Source organism: Calliopsis andreniformis, chromosome 2 (genome assembly GCF_051401765.1).
Source record: "Calliopsis andreniformis isolate RMS-2024a chromosome 2, iyCalAndr_principal, whole genome shotgun sequence".
Lineage (NCBI taxonomy): Eukaryota > Metazoa > Arthropoda > Insecta > Hymenoptera > Andrenidae > Calliopsis > Calliopsis andreniformis.
Window position 1 is genome coordinate 16,567,029 of NC_135063.1, and position 27,014 is coordinate 16,594,042.

Consider the following 27,014-nt stretch of genomic DNA (forward strand, 5'->3'; position numbering starts at 1 on the left):
TAGATGTATCTGTTAATTGCAACAAGTGACTAATATTCATTTTACATCGTCAAACACGTGACATATAAAAATATCCATAATGAATAAAGAAAAACAATGTACAATGCCCCAACAATAATATTATAGCCAGTATAATATCACGTACCAGTAGTATATGATTCATTTATTTTCACCGCTCGCATTAAAGATTCCGATTGTTCCTTAGGCACTTAAACGCAAGTGAGCCTTCTCGAAAGCATGTCCTTATTAAATTACCACTGTCACCTTTGCAGGATGTTCTCCGATCGTGTCTGCATTTTATAGATACATTTCAAAGAACAATCAATTCTATTTAGCATCACGATGATATAACGATTAAAATTAATACAATACGTTTGTAACGTTTAATTTGAATTAAATTCAAAAGTAACGGTATGTCGTTAACATTACCAGTAGGAAAAATGATAAAAAAATATGCTTCTTTCTTAATTACTACGTGCGTGTATCGAACAAATTACGTAATGCGTAGGCTGTTCCGAACTACAGGTGGCTTAAAGCTTTCGTGACTGGTTATTTACGAAAGTTTCTAATGTATAGAGAGTACGTTTAACAGAAAAGCGCGTAATAAGTTAATAGCTCCTTGTCACGGTAATCTTAGACTAACGCGCGATAAATTTAAAAATAAAGACTTCGTGTGTCACTAGTACGATTAAGTTGACGCAATAAACGCACAGAAGCCCTTTCCTTACCTTGTATCTACTTCACATCGATTTTAGACAAAAGTCTTTTCATAATTCATAAGTACAAAATAATGCTCCCTGTGGTACGATACAATGAACACTTATGAATTTTAGCAAATAAATACACATCATGTTAAAAATATTCAATTTCAATCCTTAAATATCCAACCCGAAATATTCAATCCTTCAAGTTCGCGTAATGAAGGACTATTAGCAGGTAGTGGATTATAGGTAACAGAGCTTGCATTGAAAGAACCAAAGTGTCAGTGAAATCACAGCTATTTTTACGGCACACCACCGACGGAAATACTGGATCACCTGACATCGATAACAAAGAGTCTTTATCTTCTGTTCAGCTTGCACCAAAGTGCACTGGCGGTCAATAGATGCATGAGCACCCCAATGCCCAGTATTAACATGAGATTGTTCACAACGCTCGTATCGGCTATGTCCATCTCCTTTAAGAACTGTGTAGGCTTCTTGTAATGACAATAGAAGTCGTCGCACTTGAGATCCATTCTGTCGAACCCGTACACAGTGTGCAAGAGGCTGTGAAAGCTGGCGCGGAAGTAGGATATGTGGAACATCCACTGAAATAACTTGGGAGTGTCTATATAACGGATACAAAATCCGAAGACAGAAAATAACACTGCAATGATGGGTCCTGCAAATACCGCAATCTGTAAGAAACAAAATTACGTGTGAGCAAATTAGTTATATTTTCACTTTCATTAGGAACTTTCCATAGTTTCGTCTATCTCTAAGGATTCTAGTGCGTCTAAAGGAGAAATAGTACTGTTCTAAAATACTAATTAATCGTGGAAGTACATACCTTCACTGGTGTGGTCGCACCTATGAAGAAACCCCACGCTTGAGCCGTCAGACTAGCAGCTATACTAACTACCATGAAGGATATTATACGAGGTGTTTCCACTGGTTGCCCTGTCAACCAGTAGCTCACAGCCAGGTAAGTTGCAGCGCAAGCCGCTTGAAATGGTATTTCCACCAGTAACATACTGATATAATAAGGTGCTAACCGATACCATCGGTTAAAGTGCTCCCTTGTCAGAATTCGCATTTCTTGTGGAACTGAAACAAAATGAAAATTATTCATTTTTCATTAATCTTAACAGAGAGTTTCCATCGTGAAACAGGTTCGAGATTGACTGAAGAAAGAATGATTCGTATAGTTAGTATACTCGTATATCACGAAATGTAAAGTTTAGATTGGATTTGCCTTCAAACACTTTCTAAAAAACGAGAAAAAAAAATGACGGAAACAGAAGAAACTGGTCGGAGCAAACGGAGGTTCCGCTTACGGCAGTAATTTAGACTCGCTCACAGAACACGACTACGCATGCCATTTCAATTCAGCTGTTTAAAAAGCAAAAAGATGCATGCATAGCCTGCGGGAGTGAATGCCCACCAAGAGATAGCGTTAACTCTCCCGCGAGCGTTGCGAATCATAGTGAGATATGAATGTTTCCTTGACCTAGATTTCGGAGCCATCGAATTTAGTAGTTACCAAATGACCGAATTATGACAGAATAACGAGTCTTGATCCTGCAAGCTATAAATCTCGGGAATTGTAATGAATCATTCCTTTACGAGATTGTTTAAGAACCTCTTGAACTTTCATTATTCTTTGCAATAAAAAAACTTGTATCAGTAGAAAAAAGTAGCTTGATATGCGCTACTGAAGAATTAAATGAAATTTATGGGTGACAAATCGGCTGCGGATTTTTATGGAAATTTAAGAGTGAGTTTGTGATGAACTAATTTCTTACAGACTAATTTACTTACAGGCAAGAGTGACGGCCATTTTTCCAGTATAGACAATCAGTAATAATGATCCATACAGATAGACATAATTAGCCAGGACACCGTTGGCTCTGTAACCGCTTCCCATGTAAAGGTAGCCGAAGATTACACCTATCAGGAGATGGCAAAGGAGACGCACGACTAGTAACGTGTAATCTCTTTTCAGAGAGAGCAATTGCCTTTTGTAGAGAAGATAACATTGTGCGAGAAATCCTGCCGGTGCGGGTGCCTCCTCTGTGCTTTCTATGTGAATAAAATGACGAAAGTTTCTAGTAAGTTGATTTACTTACTATTTTTTATTATTTTTTTAGTATTTTTTAGTATTTTTTAGTATTTTTTAGTATTTTTTAGTATTTTTTGTATACTGAAAGAGTATGAATTGAATTACCACTAGGAGCTATGATAAACTGTTATATCATGCTATATACTGAATTATCATAACTAGTCGTCGGATAAATTATCATATTTTAAAGACAGTTAAGTCGGCATACGATAAAGTTCGTTTATGGTATTAATGAAAAATTACAAATTTTTACAAATAAATTTTCGATTTACTCAACTTTTATGCCAAATTTGCGAACTTTAATTTAGGCATTTCAGGACTGATTTACTTTGTAATAAATTTAATTTTTTATAAAAGATAACTCTACTACAAGGGACTTCTTAAATAAGAAACTGATAGTGACGCAACATCACGCTACTGTGTTAAGTATGATAATACTAATTCGACATTATTCAATGACAGAAAAAAGACACATACAATTGATTCTGACAAATACAATTACCTTCTGACTGTGGTATCGGTGTATACGTAATTGACTTTTCATCTTTGTACACTGTTTCGACGGCAGCCGCCAATTTGTCCACGGTAATTCCATAATCACCAATTGCTACTTCTAAAACTGTAATATAGAGTAAAATCATTAGTACATCACTTCCACCAATTTTGATCCTCGAAAAGAGTAGAATATCTCATTAAAGTGGGATTTATTTCTATGTCACTCTGTATATTGCGAAAGGCTCAGACGAATTACAAGTGAAGTAGAGAAGAAGTAATAATACACGTACGAAAGTCAGCCGGATTGTGGTAGGGAGGACAATCAACCCCAATCGAGGACATGTGAGGCAACAATGCCTTAACGGGACCTCTGTAGATGCAGTATCCACCACCGACCGCGTATATAGAGTCAAACATCTCCAACAGCAATGCACTAGGCTGATGTATAGTACATATCACTGTACGTCTTTCCATTTTAGCCAAACGTTTCAGGAGTGCAATGCATTGGCTACAGGAGGAGGAATCCAAGCCTGTAACATTGTTTTTCAAACAAATTAGAGGAGTTAGAATAATTACAGGTGTAAATATCGTTTAAATCTTGAATTTACTAGATACAGTTACTTGTTCTCATTCCTCTAATAATGTACAAACTATTTCTTTCAGAAAGAAATAAAATAAAGTGATTCTACATTAGTTTAATAACTAGCTAAGTGACTTCCCACTAGCTTAATTTCTCAATTGCTCTGTATAACAAATGTATTAATATTGGTCATTTGCAATACAAAGTATTTTTCATTCAACGAAACAATGTAGCAATAATAGCCTTCAATAAAATACAATGTAAGATAAAATAAAGCATTGTCATTTGCAAACGGATTAATGAATATTCTAGTAATACGTGGGACGACTGAATGTGAAAGTATAAAGTGATTTATATACAGGTCAAACGAATGATATTTCATTTCAGTAACTTTGCAGAGATGCTTAAAATCACTTGTAATTAATATAATCACGTGCAAAATTGAAACAGTATAAACGTAATTATATGACATTATCTATGACAAAAAGTTGTGAAAGGAGTATTTCGTTGGAAAACAGTTTTTCTGACTCATACTTCAATGACGACTGTATCCCATTAATTCGACCAGTGTCACTGAACTTTTTCAATGGAAAGACATATCGTTAGATTTTGAATCCTATAGTAATCTCATTTGTAAGTGTTAAAGTGGATGATAGAAGTCTCACGCGACTTCAGGATTAATACTCTCCGACTTCACTGATAATAAATTACAGAATACAACTTTAGAAAATTTTTTTCGACCTTTATTCGATACGTACATTTCCACGATCTTGATAATATATTCTTGCTCGCAACAGAAAATTATCAAGAAATTAAAACTGATCCGTGTTTGCCAAGAATAAGAGCAATTATCAGCGATTAGCATATATGTAGTGTTCAAAACAACCGTTTTTTTTTTTCATCGAGTGCAATACCTATGATAATCGTGAAACATATTTCTAAACGCCAAAAGCTACAGTGCTATCCATCCTCTCTGAGATTTCATTCAATGTCCTTTCATCCGACCGCATTCTGCACACTCGTTTGCACAATCGTGCCGAATTTATTCAAATTTATGGAGCATTTTAGACACAGAAGCCATTCAGTGAATAATCCAGGCGAAAACAGTTTCGTAATTACCGGTTGTTGGCTCGTCGAGGAATAATACTGAAGGATTGCTCAGGAGCTCCAGAGCGACGTCCAGCCGCTTCTTCTGTCCACCAGACAGTTTTCCGCACAACGTGTCGTAGCAGTGGCTCAGGCCCAGCATTTCAAGCAGCTCCAGAACCTGACAGAGAAACAACGAACGTCCTCGATAACCAAGCAGACAGACTGTACACACACTACTCAGAAATTGTGACGACTTGTCGATCACTCACTTTGATATCAATATTTATTACATTAACTCCAGTTGCATTACCCACAAAAGAAATGATTAGCATGGTGTGTTATAGTAGAGTACAAAAGATTTTGCTTTCAACAGTAATAGAATAATAATTTTCGTTCGGATAATAAATCACTAGATAGTGAATTCCTTGATAAATAGTTTTTTCTTCTTTTTTTTTTATTGCTTAGGATAAGAACTTGTAAGGCAGGAACCTTGAGATGATAACTAAACTGCGGAAGTTTATGCAAAATAGCAACTTAGTGCAAAAGTAAGCCCAAACTACAAAAAGTCCTCTAAGTAGATATTAGAATCGTTAAATAGACTTAGCGTAGAGTCTCTAGAAAGAACGAACTTCGGTATATAGTGTTTTAATTTAAGATTACAACATGGTAATAAGCAGCAATCATTTCTGTTACAAATAACGTGATTGATCTTACTTTTTACTTGGTAAACAGGTTTAGTAATTTATGATCTAGTAATCTTGACGTTAATCATCATTGAACATATATCTGAAACCTTTTTTTGGTCCCATTCCCATTTTTTGTCTCATTTTCTATGTTATTAGCTATTTCGTCTAAATGGGTGCTACCGCTTGGATTGCTATTTTTGCACTAACATTGGATTAGCAAAGAAGATAAAAAGATTTTTATGTTCATGGCAAAGTTATGCACGCCCCCTTCTTGCTTGTTGTAGTACGAGCCTTCTGTTTATCAGATCTTTGAAAGCATCTAAAATATTTGTCTGTAGATAAGTATTTGTGAATGAGTTTAAGGCAGATCTTATCTACAAATTCTATAATTGTTATGAACCTGAGTGTGCTTGTAGGCTGAACTGATTGTGTAGCCAAGCTTCAGGTGGGCAGCTAATGTCATGGCTTCTCCCACGGTGATCCCTGTCCTCATTAACGCATCTTGTTGTATGTAACATGAAGTCCTCTTCCACCTTTCGCTGTACGGTCCTCTGACTTTTCCATTCACCAGGATTTTCCCACTGACACCCTTCACCCTGAAATGGAATTCAATGTCTTCATTGAAAAGACAAATTCAGACAGCCTAAAATGTTATTTTTGCAAATCAAAATAGTTTCAGTCTCAAAATCATCATTTACATTAAAAAAATTAAAATAATGTGGGATAATATTCGCTTTGCTTTCGTTGACCCGGCATAATTAAGAGTCTAAAATATCAGCTATAGGATCAAAATAGCCTCGTCCTGAGGACCCCATCATGCAAAGTGAAAAACTGGTAAAAGTTTCCATGGATCCAGAAAGCCTTGACGAGTCTTAAAAATCTCGATAACGTTTAATTATGTTCTAAAATAACTCGACGGGTTAAATTAAAAATTCTTTCAATGCATTATTCTATCTATTCGAAATATCTTCACATCATCGAGTAGTTATTAAAAAAAACTTGTCAAGGGTTTTAAGACACGTCTGAACTCTCAAGGTCCTTCAGGGTCTGTAACCCTTTGACTGTAACCCTTAAAAATAAAATTTAGGAAATAAGGTTTTAACATTGATACAATATTCCAAGTATGTAATTCGTAGTAGAACAACAACTTGAAGGAATTGCAAGAGAAAAAATTCAACTTTAGAATGAAAAGGTCGTATGATCATGTTGTTTTGTTTGTAACAGGAAGCTGCTAACAAATAAACTATTGTAATTAATTGTTCTCCATTTATGAGAAATAATCTTAATAATTGTGATGAATAGGTCAGCTTGACATTTCTTTAAAGTAATGATGCTATACGTCACACTAGAGTCTACTGAATTCGTCGAGTAGTTTCATAAGGATTTAGTGAACATAAAAAGTGTTTACTACCGGACAAAATTACGTGACTGTCTGACCTTGCGTTAATAGAATAAATCATAAGTTTAGTGATTCCTTCGGTATTCTATACAGAAAAACTTCTTCTATTTCCTGGTATAGTAGTTTTACCATAGAAGGAACCAAGTTTATCCAGGAAAAATTTCTTACAATTCTTCGTAGGATCATTAGCTATTCCCTACACATAGGGTGTTCAGTAATATTAACACAAACAACATAACTGGCTACACTATCCTTAAAATATAAAGTATGGATTTGATATTTCTAATGGCATTCACGTATTCTTCCACGTATTCTATGCAAATTGTAGATTCTCAGAGGGATTTCAGTTAAAGATTATTTATTTAATGGAATTATTCCTGGAAAACTTTGTATGATGCACATACTTATTTTATTCATACTTTTTCTTTTCCTTGAAAATACTGCAACAAGCATAATCTAAAAATTCAGCGCACTTCATAGTGCAACCAAGACACGCCCACGAGTTACAGTCATGGCTCAATGATGACTGTAGATATTCAATGCTCGTTAAATAAGCTCCATTTGCTATGGCGATACAAACGCGGCTCCGACTAATTGTGCTGTTCAATGTTGTTCGTGCAACTTGAACTGTGTATAGGATGTCGACACTAAGAGGATCGAATGCGTTTATATGACCAATTACAATTTTTTTAAAATAAATTTGTAATATCTGAAAGAAAAAAAGAAAAACGTACGATTGGTTCTTTCAATGCTAACCAGTTCTTAAATCCTACATAAAAGCTTAATTCGTTGGCAACCTAAGAAGCCGAAGACCTGCTACTCTTTCATAACAGAAAATTGTTCTTGAAGCTCCTGCAGTGGCTGGCAGTATTGGTCAACGCACTGGCCCACTTTTCAGAGTTTCAAGGGTTAGAGGTTTCTTCCAAGTGCAACAGAGGCACAAGTACATGTATCGTGATCAACGTGCTATGCATCATTCTAACATTCTATAGGGACATTAATTCCGAAGCACCTATGAATAATTGTTTCGATACAAAGAAGGAGGAAACTTTGCATAGATATTAATTCTATATTAAATAAATTCTATACCTAGTAAAAAGAATAGTTAATGCTACTAATTTTATAGAAGACTTACGTGTAACCAGCCAGGACATTTAACAACGTTGACTTTCCAGCCCCCGAAGGACCCATAATAGCCACCAATTCTCCAGCTCTGAATTCTCCACTCACTCCATGGAGAATTTCTTTGTATTCTGCAACAGAAAGTATATTCACTCGGTAAGTTTTCAGTCTTTATATTGTACAGAAACAATCTTTTATGAAATCTTGTTGTTGTCGGCAAGGATCTCTACAAGATTCTGAATTAATTTTCAATTTTGGAAGACTGTCAACGCCAATGAACGTCTCGATTAACATACTTATCGTAAGAAGTTTATACAGATTAGAATGTTATGCAAGAGATCATTTATCAATTGTTACTACTAATGTACTAGTCATTTTTTGTTAATGAATTACTGGCACTACATAATTGCCAAGAAAATAGGTATGTAGTTTCACTGCTCTGTAGTCATATATTATTTTTCAAATGAAAAGAGGCATCAGGGAAGAAAATATATTGAGTAACAATATATGACAAATTTTTCATATCTTCAATTGCAAATTGCAGCACAGTTGCAGAGATATCGAGTCCAGTTCCTGGTCACGTTAACTATCATCATAATGAATCTGCATTCGATGAGATCATTTCACATGTTCGGGCAAATATCGCATGCTTCGAGATAATGGCTTGGTAATGAGAACTTGCCACGCGCAATCATTCGTGTTCTTCGCTGATCGATCGTAATAAATATTCCTCATTAAAATGACAACACGGGAATGATTTTATTCAGTTTTTCTCGATGTTACTACGATACTGTTGACTTTTTAATCGCGTTTTTATGAGAATTTATCTCCTTAGAACAAGTGAAATATTGAGGATTAATATCATTGGAATGTTCACGCTACTAACATAAGTAATTCATTATTTATTGGCTCATGATTTCGCATTGTTCTGGAGTAAAGGTCTTATTTAGTTATGTCATCAAGGTCAGTGTTTTCCCATGACTTTTACTCTTATTAATTTATGTTCTACTCATACTGTACTACTGTAAATTTCAAATACATATCGTTACTTTAGCCATTTTTTTCATAAAAATCCGCAGTCTAATAATTAGCAATTAGCCTTCCTTCAACATTTATTTTGTAAATTTCAGAGGTGTAATTGAAGTATGCATTTCTACATTTCGTGAATAAAACAGCTAAGCAGAATACATTGCTTACGATTAAAGAGTGAATTATGTAACGCTTTAGGAAATGGTTTCGAATATAAGAGCAACATCAGCAATTTTACGGTTCTAAGTTCTTATTTCTTTTATACTGCATAACTACGCAGCTGCGTAGCAATGATTGCTTCCATTACGGGCCTACTTCCCAAAAGAAACGATATTAATTCTCGAAATAGAGAATATTGTATACATTTTCACATATGTGACATTTGCGAAATTTATGAAACACGCACTTATCACGAACTAGAGCCATTACTCGTCACCTCGCGATAAGATTCTCTCTTGTCAATAAATCGCATTCTTCCGTAACTGATGATAACCAACTGGCTGCACAAGATAAAGAGACTTTAAAAACACTCCCTCACATGTCACAGCATATCGGTTGTTATTATTGCAAATCGGCAGAAAACAAACAGGAATTAATTCATACTGCTTTCACAGTGGCAAGAATGATATAATTCCTCCGACTTTAAATATTTTAATTACCTACTACGGTGACATAATACTGCAGTTTACTGCCAACTTGAACACGCAGTCCTGCATTTCATTTTGTTTTATCCTCAATTACGATCTTGAAACTCAGTTCCAGGTATACATAACCTTTAATTTATTCTTCCACTGAAACTACTGACATGTACAATTTTGTTGTTTTTTTAAAACTTTGAACGGCTGTGTCTTGAAAAGAAAAACAGTGACCTAGGTCATTTTGCTTTACAATCACAGATACACCAATTGTCTTCTTATCAGATAAAAAATGTGTTTCCAGGGATTAAGGATTCACTGTGGTTAGGGAGATAAGTGAAACTTTTCATATGCAATACGATCGAGATGAGTCGGGGTCCTTCATACGATCATCGCATGCACGAATGTTTAGAATATTGTTCGCAACTCTGAATGTCTGACCACGTTTGGAATAATATTATTCCACTTCCGTTTGGAGGCCGATAAATACGTGACTACATGACGTTCATGCGCGACGACAATGCACGCATTTTATGAGGCGAACGCCCGTGCGATACAAAATTCGAAACACCTTGTGTTGCTCGTGAAAAACGTGCCTTGTAATTCACCTGTGGCATGCATCGATCGCCTAAGCTACCTCTGCTGTGTGTATTTTTGTCGCTACAATACAGAGTGTCAGACAGCAGGTAGCAGAAATCTTAAGGGGTGATTCTACATGCTAGAACAAGTGGAAAATCGAGAATGATCACATGCATTTCAGACATTCTTTCAGAGTAATTAAATCTTGAGAAAAAGCTTCAAATTCCCGCAATATATGTCTGACATGCGACTTATTCTACTGATTTTTCTATGTCTGATCACGCTGTGTACCATATCAGTTAAGAATGAAATAAAACGCAAAAATTGGATGTACAAGCCGGTTTTAGCAGACGTTCAAAGCTCTACATCGTCATTGTTTTTCCATACTGTGTCGCCGTCGATGACGTATCTTCTGCTTTGTTAGCCCCATGAATAATACAAGAAATCTTCCGGAACGGTCGCGACCAACTGAACCCAGCGCGCGAATATCACGATTGTCGCGTGTAATAAAGTAACACGACCCTGCCGATATTGGAAGAAATAAAATCAAAGTCACAATGCCTTATAGAAATGAGATATTCGCATATAGAAGCTCAAGGATAAAAGGATAAAAAAAGATGAATTAATGTCTGCAATAAAATGTAATTCTACTCAAGATCGTTTTAATATTTCAAATGCTTGATAATTTATAGATGATGTTTTATGTATGTAATTTGAGCATCTTAAATATCTCACTTGTTATTGATGATAAGAACGGTTTCGAGCAAGACATAATTTTTAATGTTTCTAGTTTTTTGTGGATGGATATGCAGAAGATATATAAAGATCAACTTTGGCTTTTTTTAAAGAATCGATATATCTTTTAGTGCTTCATCGATGCAGCTTATTATTTCCTAGGACAGGGTCTTTTAGATTCAATATCGCCAAATGGCACCAGTAAACTTGTTTAAAAATGGGTTTCCTGAAATAGTCTATATTTTATATGCAATATAGACCTTCATATGTCATTTATACAGATCCATCTACAAAAAACTAGTAACATTTAATTAAGATTCTCTTCGAAAGCATGCAGCTTTCATTTAAAATATTGATAAAATTTTAGAAAAGCCTTCTCATCAATTTCGATGGCATTGAAATACGCTGTCTAGGTCATCATTCTGAATGACTTTTCCCTATACATCTAGCGTTCGACCTTAGTTTCCTAATGACCTTTATATCTAACAGATACATCGAAAAGTAAGCAAATAAGCAAGTGTGTAAAGTTTATTTTTTTATCCTTAACAGCTTAGAAGAAGGAACTTCGCTTTATAAGCATTCTTCCACTCACACTTCCACTCACACTTTCACTCTCTGAATAAAATGAAAGCTTTTTCTTATCATCAAATAGAAATAAAATATTTCAAGTGCTCGGATCAGGTGAGACACCCTATATGTACACGTGCGTTAGTCTGTTTTGCTAACTTCTAACGAACAGCTCTTCTCAAAATGCCCGCTAACTTTCTCCGTTTAAAACTTTCCTTACCACTCGACAGGACCACTTCGACCGCTTTCTCTCAACGTCACAAATGACATTTAATATATAATGATAAAACCGTGAGGACGTATGTACAGTTTGCTTATAACACACTTCCAAGAGCACTGACCTATGACTAAGCGACGCGACCTTTCGAAAAACTAGGCCTAAAACAATTTTACAGAGGTCAATCCAATTTAAGGGGAGATTTTTTGTTGGAAAAATATTAACTAGCTACCAAGGAAACCAATTTCGAAACAAACATTGATGCGAGTGAATTTTCAATAAAGGAGAATCCTTGAAAATTGACTAAAACTTGTAATTAAATAATGAAACAGTTGGTAATGCTAAGGAATAATGAGCTGCATCCACTGATGCATTAAGCTATTTATGTATGTGTACGATTCCATTCAGAAAAACAAAATTGACCTTAATCTGTCCACTCGTAAAAAACTAGTAACATTAAATTAATGTCTAGCCCGAAACCATTCAACTTTCATCTAAAACATTTTCTTCTGCCATAAAAAGCAAAGTAATATATTAAAGATGCTCAGGTTGAGACACTCTATTATATTCGCCTAAAACTTAAAATAAACGACGAAACATAAATAACTCTCAGAGACTTCACAGCTATGACTAACTACATCCCTGATAATTGACAGGATCCGGTTTTAAATCCTGATGGAGTCACTCAATCAGCGTCAGCTGATACTTGACCTTCAATCTTGCATTCGAAGTTCATTCAGGTTCTAAACTTCCTAGGCGTTTGCCCTCGCGTTTCCCTAGCAATTAGTACTACAGCCCTCGATGAACCCTTTTGGGTTACGATTTAATTCTCAGGTGTCAAACAGAAAAAAAGAAATCATTCGGTGGTGGAAATTGAAAGTATGACCGAAAATAAACTCACTGGGTTTCAAATGCCGAAGACTCCATTCCGTGACCGTATATCGGATATCGTGAAACGCAAGGTCAATCTCAGGCCTCTTCGGGAACGAATGTTTCTCTTGGATGATGTAATTGTCTTTGGCTGCGATCGCCACCTCGTGCACGTCGTCCTGGCTGCTGTGATCGATTTGGCAGCAGCTAAGAGACGACCGCGACGGCGAACAAGACGTCGATGTGGTCATTTTCTTCGGCGAGGATCGTCTTTGGTCCTTCCTCTCTTCACGCCTGTTCACTAGTGAAACCGTGTTCTCGTTCTGACCGCGACTCACGTCCGAAGACACATGTCTAGCACTTTCCTCGTGTTCCCCTCTGCCCCGACTTCTTTATCTGTGATTCACTGTCCAGGGTCTATAATTCTCTCACCATTGTCACTCTGCTCTGAAACATGTAGAAAAAAACTTATTCATTATTGACTATTGATTAATCTAATTGCAGGCGAGTTGTTCTCTTACGGACACTTTTTGCTTAGGTATTACGAAATCTTGTATTATTCTTGGGTCACTGACTTATGCTTGCGTCCTTGATTGGTCTATTGGACGGTCGGAGTACATAGAACTTGTGGATTCTTGACCATGAAATGATAGATTGTTTTCTTTGAATTGGCAAACGTCACTGGGGTCTTTCGGGTCTTGTACGTGGTAACGAATTCACTACTACCCTCGTATACGTAAACCTTTGTGTTAGTAGCAGTAATGTAACACTATTTTTTTAGACTCTAACAGCGTAACATTGTACTCTGTTACTGGGAAAATATCTACCTACCTACCTTATTACCTGATACTGTTATCTACTTGTTATTAATTTACACAGAAAACTTTGCTAGGGCCACAAAAGATCACAATGTGTAATTCCAAGATTAATCCTCCTAGTAACATTCTCTTCGTTCATTCAACATTCTTTCTTACGTTCTTGGAGGCACGAGTGATAGTCGAGTAGTAAAAGCCAGAGATAACGATAACGATGAAAGCTACTCTGTAAAGAGTTAGAAACGATGACGATTAGAGAGTATCTGTCACAGCTGGTCAATCAGTGAATTTGAACTATGACGAGACTGATGAGAGAGGCTGGCACAGATACGCCTATCAAGTTCGAGAGAAAGTGAAATAATGCTTGAGCTTATTAGTAACAAGGAATTTGCTCCAGTGACTGAGATAAGACTTGAATTACTATTCCTCCCTCGATTGCAATTGAACTGGTCAGTTGAAGAACAGATATGTAGGTAATGTTCTGCGACTCACCAATTCAGTTGAGTACTGGTTCACGATTTCCTCATTTTGAAACAGAGGATTTGTTCTATCAAAAATCTGAATAATGATTTCAAGCTAGAAACAATCTTATAGCGGGGCAGTAAGAGTGTTGCGAGAGGCAAATCGGCCTAAGACTTGGAACGAATGCTGAGAAAGAATGTGCACGGTGCACCGTGTGTATCCTTGAAACGTGAAAGATTTACACAGAAATGCAGTATCTATCTGTAAATGCAATCGCATGTGAAATGCATGTAAGTTGCACTTTGTTGCGACTCAGGGAGATGAACCTCTGACATTAACCAAGTTCTTGCTTCTAGGAGATAATTGCTTGCAATCAATTATTTGCTGTTTTTTCCCGATCCTTTCAAAGGTTGTGGTCTGAGAAAGAACTTTGGTAGTATTAAATTTATCGGACAACTGGTGATGGTTTATAGATGTTTACTAACTTTTATGCCGATCGTAGTAATAAAAAAAGCAGTTGCCTTGGTAGTTGTAGTTCCAGTAGCGGTGAGAGTAATGACGATATTAACAGTGACGTTAGAACTAGTAATATTACCCTCTAACATTCATTAACGATTAGAGAGACGCTAATGATATTATCAGTTAGTATCTAGGAGGTACATTATTTAATATTAGGAAACGTAACAATAAATAATATTATTCAGATGTTTAAGTACACTATTGAAATTGATTGTAGTAGTTACCGATGTAATTTGCAATATACATTTCCATGAAAGAACTTTTTGCTACTACAGATTGTTACAAAATGTTTAACTAGTAATAGGCAAATTAATCGACATATCTATCGATGCAAAATACGTTATACTGCTACGGAAAGACCACCTACGTCATCGAAGAAAAACATCAATCCATCAAAACCAATAACACTGAATAATGAACGTTCAAGAACCGAACAAGTCATCGTATCCATTTCAATGATTGAATTAAGAAAGGGGGAAGAAAATGAGACTGAAAAATGTCGATAATTCGTAGCATTGAACTGAATAAAGACTAGCGATATTGAGAATAAATTGATCAATTACTTTATTATTTAAAAACACGCGAAGAAACAAGTGATACTTCAATTAATCATCACGCTGTAATCTGCAGCAGTAGCCTTAGCAAAGTATTGCCGTCAAGGATCATTTCTTATGCTCGATACATAGTGATGAATGCGTAAATAGCTACACATATCGAAAGGTATAGTCAAAGTTAGGTTTTTATTGTAAACTATCAGCAATTTTCCTCATTCTTTTTTCTATCATTTCAGATTGAAATCTAGAATTCATGAGACATACATACTTCTACTTATAAATTCAGCTATTACAAAATTTAATAATATTGTGTAATAGGGAAAGTAATATCTATAATACTGAATCTAGTTGAGAAAAATTGGTTATTCTGTACTTTGATTAAAAATCGTCCAAATTTGATAATGTGATTTTTTCTTAAATACAATCATACAAATAGAGATTATTATAAATCTTGTGTTGAATTGCAACATACTTCGTCTCGTCATGTGTTCAGAACGTGAAACACGTTGTAACAAATATTAATTACAATTATCGTGATTCGGGATTTACTCGAGCAACTCGCAGACAATAGTTCAAGTAATAGAAACTCAATTACGGTTCAATTAATCAGACGCTAAATTAAATTTCCTTTATATAAGCTCAGTTCTACTGTACTCTAGTTTACTATTCCTCTTGTCCTCACTTTTTTGCAGCGACAGAATTTCATGACAGTAACAATTAACGTCTGATTACCATGTCGCAATAAAAATGTCAGAGCAGTTAAGATCTATCATCGACCAGTCACGCACTACATGTCTTTCCCCTCTAAAAGGTTTCGCAAACGTCTGTAAATTTCGCTCAGTCAGAGTACAAATGCCAAACTCTATCCAACATTCAGATCTAGAACCTCGAATCACCAGATTACTTGATTTTCGACGTAGATCGATGCAATTCGCGTGCATTGCAATTCAACCAGACAGATAAGTGTCCGCCTATGATCCAAGCTTATCAGTGATAAAAATTCTGATTATGTCAAAGTCTAAGTTAACTTATTTCAACGTTTTGAATGTGTCGTCATGAATGACGAAACGATTATCACGGTCGAGGCTCGATTACATCACAAGCAGACAGAAGGGAGCAAGTGCTAGTCACGGAAAGAAAGAGTAACTGAGATTTTCGAGAGACAAAATGTAAATGAGGAGAAACGAAAAATGCGGGTCAGACGAAGCTGGAGAGGAAGAACGATGAACCCGAGGGATGCGTAGATACGGAGGTTCAGTTCACTGGGAACGTTTTGCGTGATAACGAATTATGTAACGAGACTGTTGTTAAACTTGCGGTATATAAGTTATCTGTGCTTCTAAAGCAATGTGAATCTCAAATATTTTGTAAATATTTCATAATTCAAATCCACTATTCTAGTGGACCATATTCCAATATTTAATCGAGAAATGTTTTGTAAGTGTAAGCCTTATCACTTCCATAATCAGACTTCTGCTTGGAAAATATACTACTTTGTCGCTGCAGCATTTGCGCGAAAGGGGCGAAATTAAAAAATTGTAGATAAACGATCTCGGGTCAGGGTACACGTGAATCGAGATTCTCATAATTTAAGATCATTGCACTAACTGAATTCTCCAATATTTTTCCTCAGAGCGATTGAATTTATATTCCACTCATTTACACGATTAACATACTAGGGGTATCTTTGATAGACACCATTTGTTTCTTCCACGCTAGCTACGACCTTATCTCAAGCGTGCGATTCCAATACAATACTGTCCTTTCAAGTGTTTTTCCCTACTGCATTCGCATAGTGCTTCGACCTTTCCCAAGGAACCAACACTGACCTTGACTAACACTGTCAATATCCGTATCAGACCACTAGAGAAACATCAAAAGAAAAGTCAGCCAAGTTGCATCAATGAAAAAATTAATGTTTGTCACATATACAAATTTCAGAGAATCACTATATTCATATTAATTGGTATAATATTGTATTTTTCATAAAAACAAATGCCTCAACGAGACAATCGTTTTGCAAGTCACTGATGAAAGAATAATCTACCTTCCTACCTGAAGGTTAAAAGTCTGCGAATTAAAAGCAGTAATAAAAAAATACGACAGCACCAGTCGAAAAGTTATTGTGAATTTTGTTGTGTCAGCTAGCAGGATGGAAAGTCTCTCATCCGTGACCTGATCCTTGCGCAAAACAGAACGTGCATGATATTTTGCAACATTTCCAATTTCAACGCGAGATGAGAAATTATGGGAACAGTAATACTAATCGACAAAACGAATCTTGGTACTGTGGTCGTAAAGTGACCAAAACAAAGATTGGAATCGTTCAAAGATCGATTTGATCTGATATTGTGATCTCTGTTTGGCTGAAAACAGAGAAAGAAAAGGAGAAGCTCGCTTTCACTCGGTTTCTGAGGAAGAAAGCAAATCCTATTTTTAGAAAGTTTTTACGATGGACATGCAAACACCGCGGCGTTCGAGATGTCGCGAGAAATTCGAGCAGTCGATGCACCGATTTCACTTCTGAGAATGTATCAGTAACGTTTATGCATTATTGACTGATTTTAACCTGGTCGAGGTGCACTTTTCTGCATTTTTTAATGCAGAAAAGAATCTAATATTTAGAATTAAAAAATAAATTCATTTGGTTACAGTCTAGATCTCTTGAAACTGGCAATGACACTGAAGAAGCTTTGCATTTTTATTTCTGAAACTCATAAGCGATGCAGATTAATGAATGACTGTACCAAGTGTACAGGAATACTTTTTCCCAAGTTAAAGAATTAATCTTACACTTTCTTAAAGGCAAATTTCGCCTCTGAAATACCTTTTCCTTCGACCTTCCTTTCTCCATGGAAGTGGACAATAACTGCATTTGTGAGTGGATGAATCAACTTGACATTGAGATTGAGAGAAGAAGTGTTTCAAGATTAAGGTAACATGTATCGAGATAGTGACACATTAAAATCCCCTTGTTAAGAATTGTCTCAAATTTTACATAATTGGAATTCCTCGAGAATTTTGTTTGTCTGTTTCACATTCTCATAATTATGACAGTAGTAAAAATATAAAACTGTGATAAACAAAATTGTTCAAAATGTAATATCGCATAAAAATACAATTTTACAGGTTTCTTTTTAAGTCTTTTAGGTCAAGTTAGTTTCATCGCATAACAGTATTCTTATCTTCACATTATCCATATGATATAAATAATGACAATGCAATGAAGACTTATAATTATCGTCACACATGCTACTTATAACTATCGTAACCTACTTTTAACATGCCAAGTTAAATTCGTTGAATTTCAAAGGCTTTGAATAATAGTGTAAGTCAGTGTCGAATCAAAAGTGCTAATATAATACCACTTTTAGCAAGTGTAATTCAAAGTTGCGCAGCACACAGGAAATCGACAAGTGTGTACCCAGACTTCTGAAGGTGGCGTTGTTAATGATGTCGTGATTCTAATTGTAAGTATAGAGTGTTTAAAAAGCCATGCTCCCCACTTTCGGTTTCAGGTGACATTATTTTGAATACCTACTAATACTAATAGAACAAATAACACGTTCAAAACACGTAAATTCCCCTTTTTCCTTCAATTCCCAGTAACGTTTGTCCATTTCACTTCCTTGATCATCAATTTCACGTTATGATCCCTGTTTTGCGTCAGCATTTCGACGTAGGAACAAACGTGGTATCGCTCGATCCGTTCGCGTTTCGCTGAATCGAGTTAATGCACTTTGCGTTGCGCATGCATAATCACCAGGCCATTGCTTGTAGCGGTGTAATGGCGTGAATCTGGGCAATCTTTCGCGCACTTTTTCACTTCAAATTTCAAGTCACAAAGTTGTGACAAACGAGATCATCGAGACACCGATTGACACTGAAATAATGTTTGTAAAAAATGTAACGCATGCGCAACGATGTATGACATTTGTGATACAAAAATATGAAAAAATGATAAGTCATTGTTTATTATTCCCAGTAGATTTTGGAGTGGAAAAATGAGTTTTGATTGCAAAATAAAAAATTGCGAATTGTGAGGTAAACAGCAAAAGTAAGCAGAAATGAATCATCTGCAATGTCAGGAAGTATTAGCAAGTAAAATTAGAATTACTAAAACAGATGATTCTTGTGAAAACAATGGGAACAAAAAAAAAACATGGAAGAATTTCCTTCTACGGGCCTTATTTTCCAAGAAATCGACCTTGAAAAATGAGTGGGTGTATACTGTCGTCAAATGTGCTTGAAATCGCATCGATTTGATCGTTAGACCGAATTTTTGATTTGCCATCTTTTTTTCAAGATGACCTAGTCCCTCTAAATTTTGATTTATGTGAAATCTAAAGACTCTAGTTTACGATAATAATGTTGCTAACTTTGTTGCTAAAATATTTCATCATAAATAAATGGTAAAATAGTGAACTTGAAAGCGTGATTAAAACGAAAGTGAAACCGAACGGAGGCTTCGTAACTATATTTCACATTTCACACAACTTCGTGGCTCGTTTCGGGTTGACCGGTAGACCAGAACGGAAATGAGTTTCCTACGAAGACTTTGACCTCATCAAATGTACCCTTTAATCGACGACTGTTGTTCCGCAACGCCGGAAATACAGTGACTCATTACGCGGCGAAACACCGAGATCACTCTTGCCGACGAATCGCGATGATGGTTGAGAATTCACGTAAACCTTATGACGGCAAACTACGATAGAACTGGTTTTTATAAAGGAAGTCACACGAAACGGAATAATTCGTAACGTTACCCTTCGAAATCTCAAACCACAGAAAAAGCTGTTTCATTATTCAAATCTGTGATAGCAACTACTGTTTATGTCGATTTCAAATTTATGATTGCTCGTTAGCAACATATTCTTACGTCGTTTTAAGATTTACAATTATATTGATGCTGACATAATCTTACATCATACTAAAATCTGTATATTCAATTTCCGTTGACGTAATGTTATATCATTTTACATTTACAGTAGCTAATTAATAATAAATTGATCACGAATTTGATAGAATGACTGCTTCAATCGAATTAATATAAGTAAATTTGTTTAGGTAAAGCCTGATTTATATTCTGATTAAGTTCCGTTATACATGGCACAGCATGCGTAATCTGTTCACGTTAAAAGAGGAAAATTCGTATAATTTCTCTGGCGTGGCGCAAGTTTAAACTCAAGTTTCGAAGCGAAATATCAACAAATTTTATTCCCCCATTTCAACTCATTTGGAATAACCACTAATTAGGTTTTTAAGACACTCTTGTATGATATATAGTTGTACAACCCCTGCAATTGGTATAATACGGGTTTATAAAACACAAAACGTAAATCTCACGTTGTAAAGGAATTCAATAAAGTATGTGTGTCATGTTTGCCTGAAATAAAATCGCCTCAATGCATCCAACGCGTTATTTAATTGATCATCAAGGACTCACATTGTCTCCTTTAAGAGAAGGCTTCCCAAGTATTCCAGGCGATAGTGCACGAGAAGGTTATACAATCAACAGCACATAATTCACTACATTCAGGAAAATGTGGCACTAACAGAGAAGGATGAATCGTTATTGCGAATTATACGCGCATTCTATCGCTACATAAACCATAGATAGTAGGATAGATGTTCTATAGTCTCTTAAACATGGAGCACTATGTTTAACGTTAGGGGTTATCCACAGAAAAATATCGTATGCCATCTAGGATAGATACTTTCCATTTGTGTTTCCCTTAATCGACAACTACGACGCTGTGATCGAATAAAGACTTCGAATATACAAAGTGTTTTAGAGGAAAAAGAGAAAACAGACAAAAAATGGAATAAAGTTTTTTGATTACCCTCCTGTTTTTAGGAAAAATAACTTTACGTATTTAACCGATAATTTCCATCTTCTATTATTTTAAATAGAAGAAAAGTACTTTTAGTAGTAAAAACTACGTACATAGTTACATAACTTTTACGAACTCTAGAAAATAGTATTAAAGACTTATTATCCCTTCAGTACAAACAATTATGTTACTGTCCTCAGAAGTAAAAATTTGCTATCAAATCTGCCGATACGACTTATGTAAACATAAACATCCATTCGCTCTTTCCATTTACTTCTACTGCTCACACTACAATTTACTGATTTTACAATAGGATATCATAACTAAATGATAATCGCATGTAGCATAATTCAAGCTGACAGTTTAATGATAAACTAAATGCATGTTAAACGTCGTAATCAATCGACGATACTATCATGTTTATAATTACTTTTCTCGGAAACAAGACAGGCTTTACAAAAAACTTTATTGCATATTTCTTACTTATTCATTTTTTCTTATATAAAAAAAATTTTAATTTACCGGGTTGTGCTACGATTTATTGGACACGTTATATGTATATTGACAATGACGTCGTAGATGCTGAACGAGCCAAAAATACGTGCTACGGCGGATATTAGACTGAAACATGTGTGTGGAAGATCTTATTTGCGCAAATAGAAGACGGAAAAAGCAATGTGAGAGAGACTTCACGTGCAGGCGATTAAAGCGATGACTAATTCTCAATGCGTTCAGGATCGATATCGAAACTTATGTGGCACGAACTTGACCAAAACAGAATTCTCGTCACGGCAGCATCAGTGATAACAGTAAACGGCTGCACGTGGTTAATGCAAAACTCGTGCCGTATCACTCGATGGACATTCATAGGTTAATAAGACTATTAATATGGTTATTATGCAAAATTAGACATTTTTTCATTGGCATGCAAATAATGAATAAAGAAGACCCTTAATTACACAAATAGAATAAGTGAAATGATGTGAAATGACCTAAATTCCAAATAAAATGATAAATGATGGAATGAAAATGAAAATGAAAAAGAAAATAAGAATTTCAGTTCTAGTTAATTTCGATGATGTTCAATCTTAATTGTAAATAGTAATACTAAACAGTATTCCGAAGTTTTATCCCATTCGATTAATAATTCAGTCATGTTCTCGGTGTTATTCGTCTGATACTGAATAACCTAACAAAAACGATAACATTGACTGTAGCTGATCAAGACCCAAAGACCATGACTTTGTCGCGACGGAACAACATAAGTAATTGGCGAAACTCGTCTGTAGAAATCGCTGGAATGTAGTCGTAACACGTTTTTTGTTAAAACTCTCCGTTTCTTATCTAGCAAGCGGAAGTCGTGATTCGAACCAATGCTTTTTCAATAAAACGCGTCAAAGCCATAGCTATGTAAATTGCGAATTTTTATGCAGCTGCTTATTTTCACAAATACTACTAGAGAAATGGAATGTACACGAAAATTTGATTCATTTCTTAGTTTGTGTGTTTTAATTACTGTGATAGGAATATAATTGCGAGGATAACCTAATGCATTATTAACTGTTTGCAAAGTAAGCAAAGCTGCTGTATGTCTCAAGCTACAGAAATGACTAGAATTATTAAAATGACTAGAATGAAAAACAAAATTGGCGAAATAAGTGTCTGAAACCGCGTGACTTCGTGTATGATTTGTCAATCGAACACATGGATTCGAGTATTTACGAAGAACCTGCGCATTCACTTATTACTCACTCAGGTTAAAAAAAGAAGAGGCCACTAATTTTCCACTAATTTATCGAAGATTAATCAACACTCCTTCACTCGAGTAGCTTGCGACTCGTTCGCGATTCATTACTAAACGCATTTGTAATTTATCAGATGCACGATAGATACATATTTCTAGAAAAGGAATTAGTGAATTGTCAATTTATTAGACTAACAAGAAAAATAGAAGCAAGCTTTTAGTGCACAAATGCTGTATTTAGTCAATCACAGAAGTCGTTGACCAATCGGATCTATAAATAAAAATATCTATGAGTGTAAGGTAAAGTGCATGTTGCCTCCTAATGATTAACAAATTTTGATGGATGTTCCAAGGTCCTCGCGCGAGTTGAAAGTCAAGGAAAAGATATCAAGGAAGCGGAAGAAAAGGTCGAACACGGAGAAAACAGGCTCCAGACAACTTGATCCACTTTCGATGCTGACGCCAAGTTCACGAATACTTGTAAATGCAGGTATTTTTGTTGCGCTTCATTTTATGTCGCAGAGTTACACTCCAATTCTCAATCATTTTCACGCGTACGTTGACATACGCACTGTTATCGTATCGATACTGATTGACAATTGTCTTACCTTGTTGTTAAATGAGCTGTCAAGTTGAGAAAGTGATCGAAGAAACGTGAAACGGGAACTCGATCTGGACACTACGTTAATAGCAGGCTCTAACAGCCAACTATCGCACCCGAAAGTTTGCAGAAGACTGACCGTGTCCGTGTCGTTACAGCGACGTACCGTCTTTCGTCCTCTCTCTCGCACTCTCTCTCTAGCTCATGCTGTCTTTTTTGTACAACGCAAGCGTACACCACGGCGCGGATCGTTGATTGGCGCATGGCTTTTCAACGCTGAGTTTCACGACCGCCTTGGGATGTTAAGGCTATGTATGGTAGGTTATAAATTGTTTATTTAACGCTTTCACTGTATCGCTGTATCCATTCAAGTCTATACCGAGCAAGTAATACTAGTATGACTTTATTCTTATATTATTTTCATACTACACTATTTCCGTTTAATATAACGTAGTCCAAGTAATTGCTAAACATTTGTAAATGTATAAATGAAGACATAATACGAGCAATTATGATTACTCTGATCTGAAATTTACTCGTTTTATGATGAAATTGAAATTCATTATTTGTAGATATCTATTAGGGATCGTTGAAAAAGGAAACCGTGCTGAATTGTAAATGATTGTAATCAGTAATAGAAAGATATAGTCAAGTGCAGCACCATACACAAATTAAATGAAACTTTAATAGAAAGAACAAATATTGAAACATAGATGATAAAACAGTACAGAAATATTCTCAAATGTAATTTTTTGTTCCACGGTTAGAGGGCACGCAAGCCTGTTTGCATTTTAGTATCACACCCTATGTTACCGACTTGGTCTCAAATAATCTTGCAACGTTACCATTGCAGTAGAAACGACGGATGAAAACAAAGTTCCATCGATCTTCCTTTACAAAAATTTAAAAATCTGAACTTATAGCTAGTAAGCCAAAGAGATGATTGAAAGACAAGTATAAGAAGTAGAAATTGTAACTGGGTTCCATTGAATCCAAAATTTAACAGTAATATATAGATAAAGCGCAACATTTCACGTTTCCTACATCCACCGCTGAAAAATCGCAGAGGACGCTCGAAAACCAGTGGTTTCTCGAGCCGTCGGTATTTCAGAACGTGAGCACGGAAGTCCATTGAATGTCAGTCTATCCTGTATACTCGTCTGTGGCTATATATATACTTTTTCACCAGAGCGGATAATGTAGTTTTTCTGCACACAAAGGTAAAAGATGGACTGATAAAACAGGCTTCTTTTACTGTCAAGCTATATTCGATTGCTACAGTGCGAAGTGTTTCATTCTTTTATACTGAAATGGATCAGGTGGCGCTTGTTCTCGAAGCATAGATTCATGACAGTGTAGTAACATTGTAACGTGACGTCTATGAGGGTTTACGATTATTGGTGAAAAACAAGTGTGATAACATAATTATAAATTCTATTAACACGGCTAAAAAAGTGAATTTACGTGTTTGGTGTAAAATGTTGTTTGCTTTACCAGTATCATGCACTTCCTTGCTGGAAAACAATTTTTTACGTTTCCGTTTATTTATAGCTATAAGTTTTTTCTTTCTACAACGTTGCTTGTAAGTTAAAACTTCAACTTGAAATGTAGAACATTGCAGCTGTTGCATAGAGTTTCTTCTATGTACATTTACATCTATGTGTGTATATGTGTGCGTTGATACAGTGATAATTAGTAATGTCAATTGCAGGAAATACAGATTAAAAACTATCTTTCGCTCTGATATGTGTGCATTACTACACAGGATGTCATTAACAGTTGTATCAGTTTGGTCCTGATCTTTTTGGACATCCTGTATGTACTAACAGAATTAAGTTTCTTCTAGGCTTCTGATTGGTCGAATCGACAACGCATCTTTGCGAATGTGGGTGGTATTTTGTGGCTGATTGTACGAGATAATTAAAAAGACTATTAGTGAATATATTATACGTGAATATATCGTCATATATTTAAATTACACAACACACAAATTACAGCGTTTTATAAACATTATGAACAAGGTTGTAGGAAATGGTGTAGGAAGATACGTGAAAATTTCGTCGCAACCGCGGCCGATTTTCTATTTCCGTAAATGAGGTATATCTGTGTTAAGATTAATATCGGCGAAGTAGACGAACTAGGGTCGGTTTAGACGTTTGAGAGATGTGTTCAGAGGATAAGGTAAACCGATAGGAAAGAGTTGCAAGGCGGGTTCAACCCTTTATCCAATTGCAAGTTTAATATTTCATTTATTACATTTGTATCTTGCAGCGTTTATTTTAGTGGAAAATAACTGAACGAAAATAGCTAAGAAAGACAAGAATTCTAAATTGAATTGTGACTTCTGCGGATAGAGGGTTGATCCAAATCCTACACGACTCTCTTGTGACATGGAAACAGGTACATACCTGTATCGTAATTAGTGCTGAGACTATTTTAATATTTTATAAGAAGATTGCGGGCTTTTATGCATTTATGGAGAAATCAAATGTGCAAGAAAGTAGAAAATGTACATACTATGTAAAAATGCACAAAACATGAAAAATGAAATATAGGATAGAATATTTAAAGACTGAAACATATTTTTAGTTATCTAGATTATAATTTGTTAGTTATGTCTGTAAAATTTGCATAAATATCCGCAGTCTATTTACATATAAATTATCGAATTAGATATTTGTGATACATATTTGTTCCATCTTTACTGCTGACAGTGAATTATATTGTTAACTATTTTTTCGCTTACCTCTAGTCGCTCTTAACTTAAAGTCAAATTCAGTTTCCATACGTACACATATTTGACTGGAGAGATACTTACATAAAATTCCTACGACTTTTGTTGCTGAAAATATTGACATTTATCCAAGAGTTTTCAGTGTCTAATATAGTATTCGATATTCGCTAAATAATTGAACTACTGAAGCGTTTGAATATGTAGTTAGTCTCAGCCCTAATCGTAATACAGTTGAGTAACGTATTTGAATGATAAATAGACCAATGCATTTCTCGCTTCTCTACCTTTGCAGCACAATGAATCGCTATAAAATAATTCTAACGCTGTGCCGCGTGTTGTTTAAAGCGCGCAATGTATTGGCGAGATTTGGAGAAGCTAGGCAAATAGGAATACAGTAGGACCTCATTTTACTTTCACTAACTCGCGTGTTTTTAGGTATTATGTATTTTATGTTCATTTCATTTAAGAATCTTGTAAAGAATCATTAGTTTTCAATAAAATAGACTTGAGTTAGCCTAGCTCTCAGATACAGATTTCATTCTTAATTATATACGCATTTTTATCCATAGAAATAATTTAGCATTAAAAGTGTTAATCAAGGCTCTACTGTATTTTGAAGCAAATCAGAGCTGGTTCTCCATTCCCTAAATACAGTCTTCTTTGGCCTACTGCGCTCGATGTGGAACAGTCAACACGTTCGCAACATATCTATCTTCTTCGAATCGCTTTGAAATACGGAAAAGGGAAGCAGAGTGCAGCGAAAACAACGCGAGTAGAAATAAAATAGAGAAGGGAATAGGTGAAGAGAAAGAAAGCCTCCTGGTTTCATATTTTTTTGTTGTGTTCGCTATGCATTACACGCACTACGTTTTCGGGAAGGTAAACAAGATGATCGATAAAATTGCGGATCGACGGAAACGCA

General features: G+C 35.5%; 1 protein-coding gene across 2 annotated transcripts; it reads right to left on the reverse strand.

The window, feature by feature from the left end:
- Positions 1 to 714: 714 nt before the first annotated feature.
- LOC143187012 (ATP-binding cassette sub-family G member 1) lies at positions 715 to 23,496 on the reverse strand. Of its 2 annotated transcripts, none has more exons than XM_076390932.1 (10): positions 23,366 to 23,496; positions 12,858 to 13,273; positions 8,208 to 8,325; positions 6,074 to 6,269; positions 5,018 to 5,165; positions 3,609 to 3,848; positions 3,326 to 3,442; positions 2,523 to 2,783; positions 1,552 to 1,808; positions 715 to 1,399 (listed from the first exon to the last, which is right to left on the reverse strand). In XM_076390932.1, exons 2-10 carry the CDS (start codon positions 13,075 to 13,077, stop codon positions 1,061 to 1,063), a joined length of 1,896 nt encoding a protein of 631 aa, XP_076247047.1. In that variant the 5' UTR covers positions 13,078 to 13,273; positions 23,366 to 23,496; the 3' UTR covers positions 715 to 1,060. The 2 variants fall into 2 exon arrangements, with proteins under 2 accessions (XP_076247047.1, XP_076247056.1); XM_076390941.1 differs by having other exon boundaries at positions 12,858 to 13,268; positions 23,366 to 23,481.
- Between the last annotated feature and the right edge of the window lie 3,518 nt (positions 23,497 to 27,014).

Bases quoted from the DNA above. Each gene is read 5' to 3' on its own strand.
- LOC143187012 (XM_076390932.1), bottom strand. From the start codon at position 13,077: ATGACCACATCGACGTCTTGTTCGCCGTCGCGGTCGTCTCTTAGCTGC. The intron at 2,784-3,325 runs GTAATTGTATTT...TTATTCACATAG, and splicing joins ACCGATACCACAGTCAGAAG to AAAGCACAGAGGAGGCACCC. The intron at 1,809-2,522 runs GTAAGTAAATTA...ATTTTGTTTCAG, and splicing joins AATGGCCGTCACTCTTGCCT to TTCCACAAGAAATGCGAATT.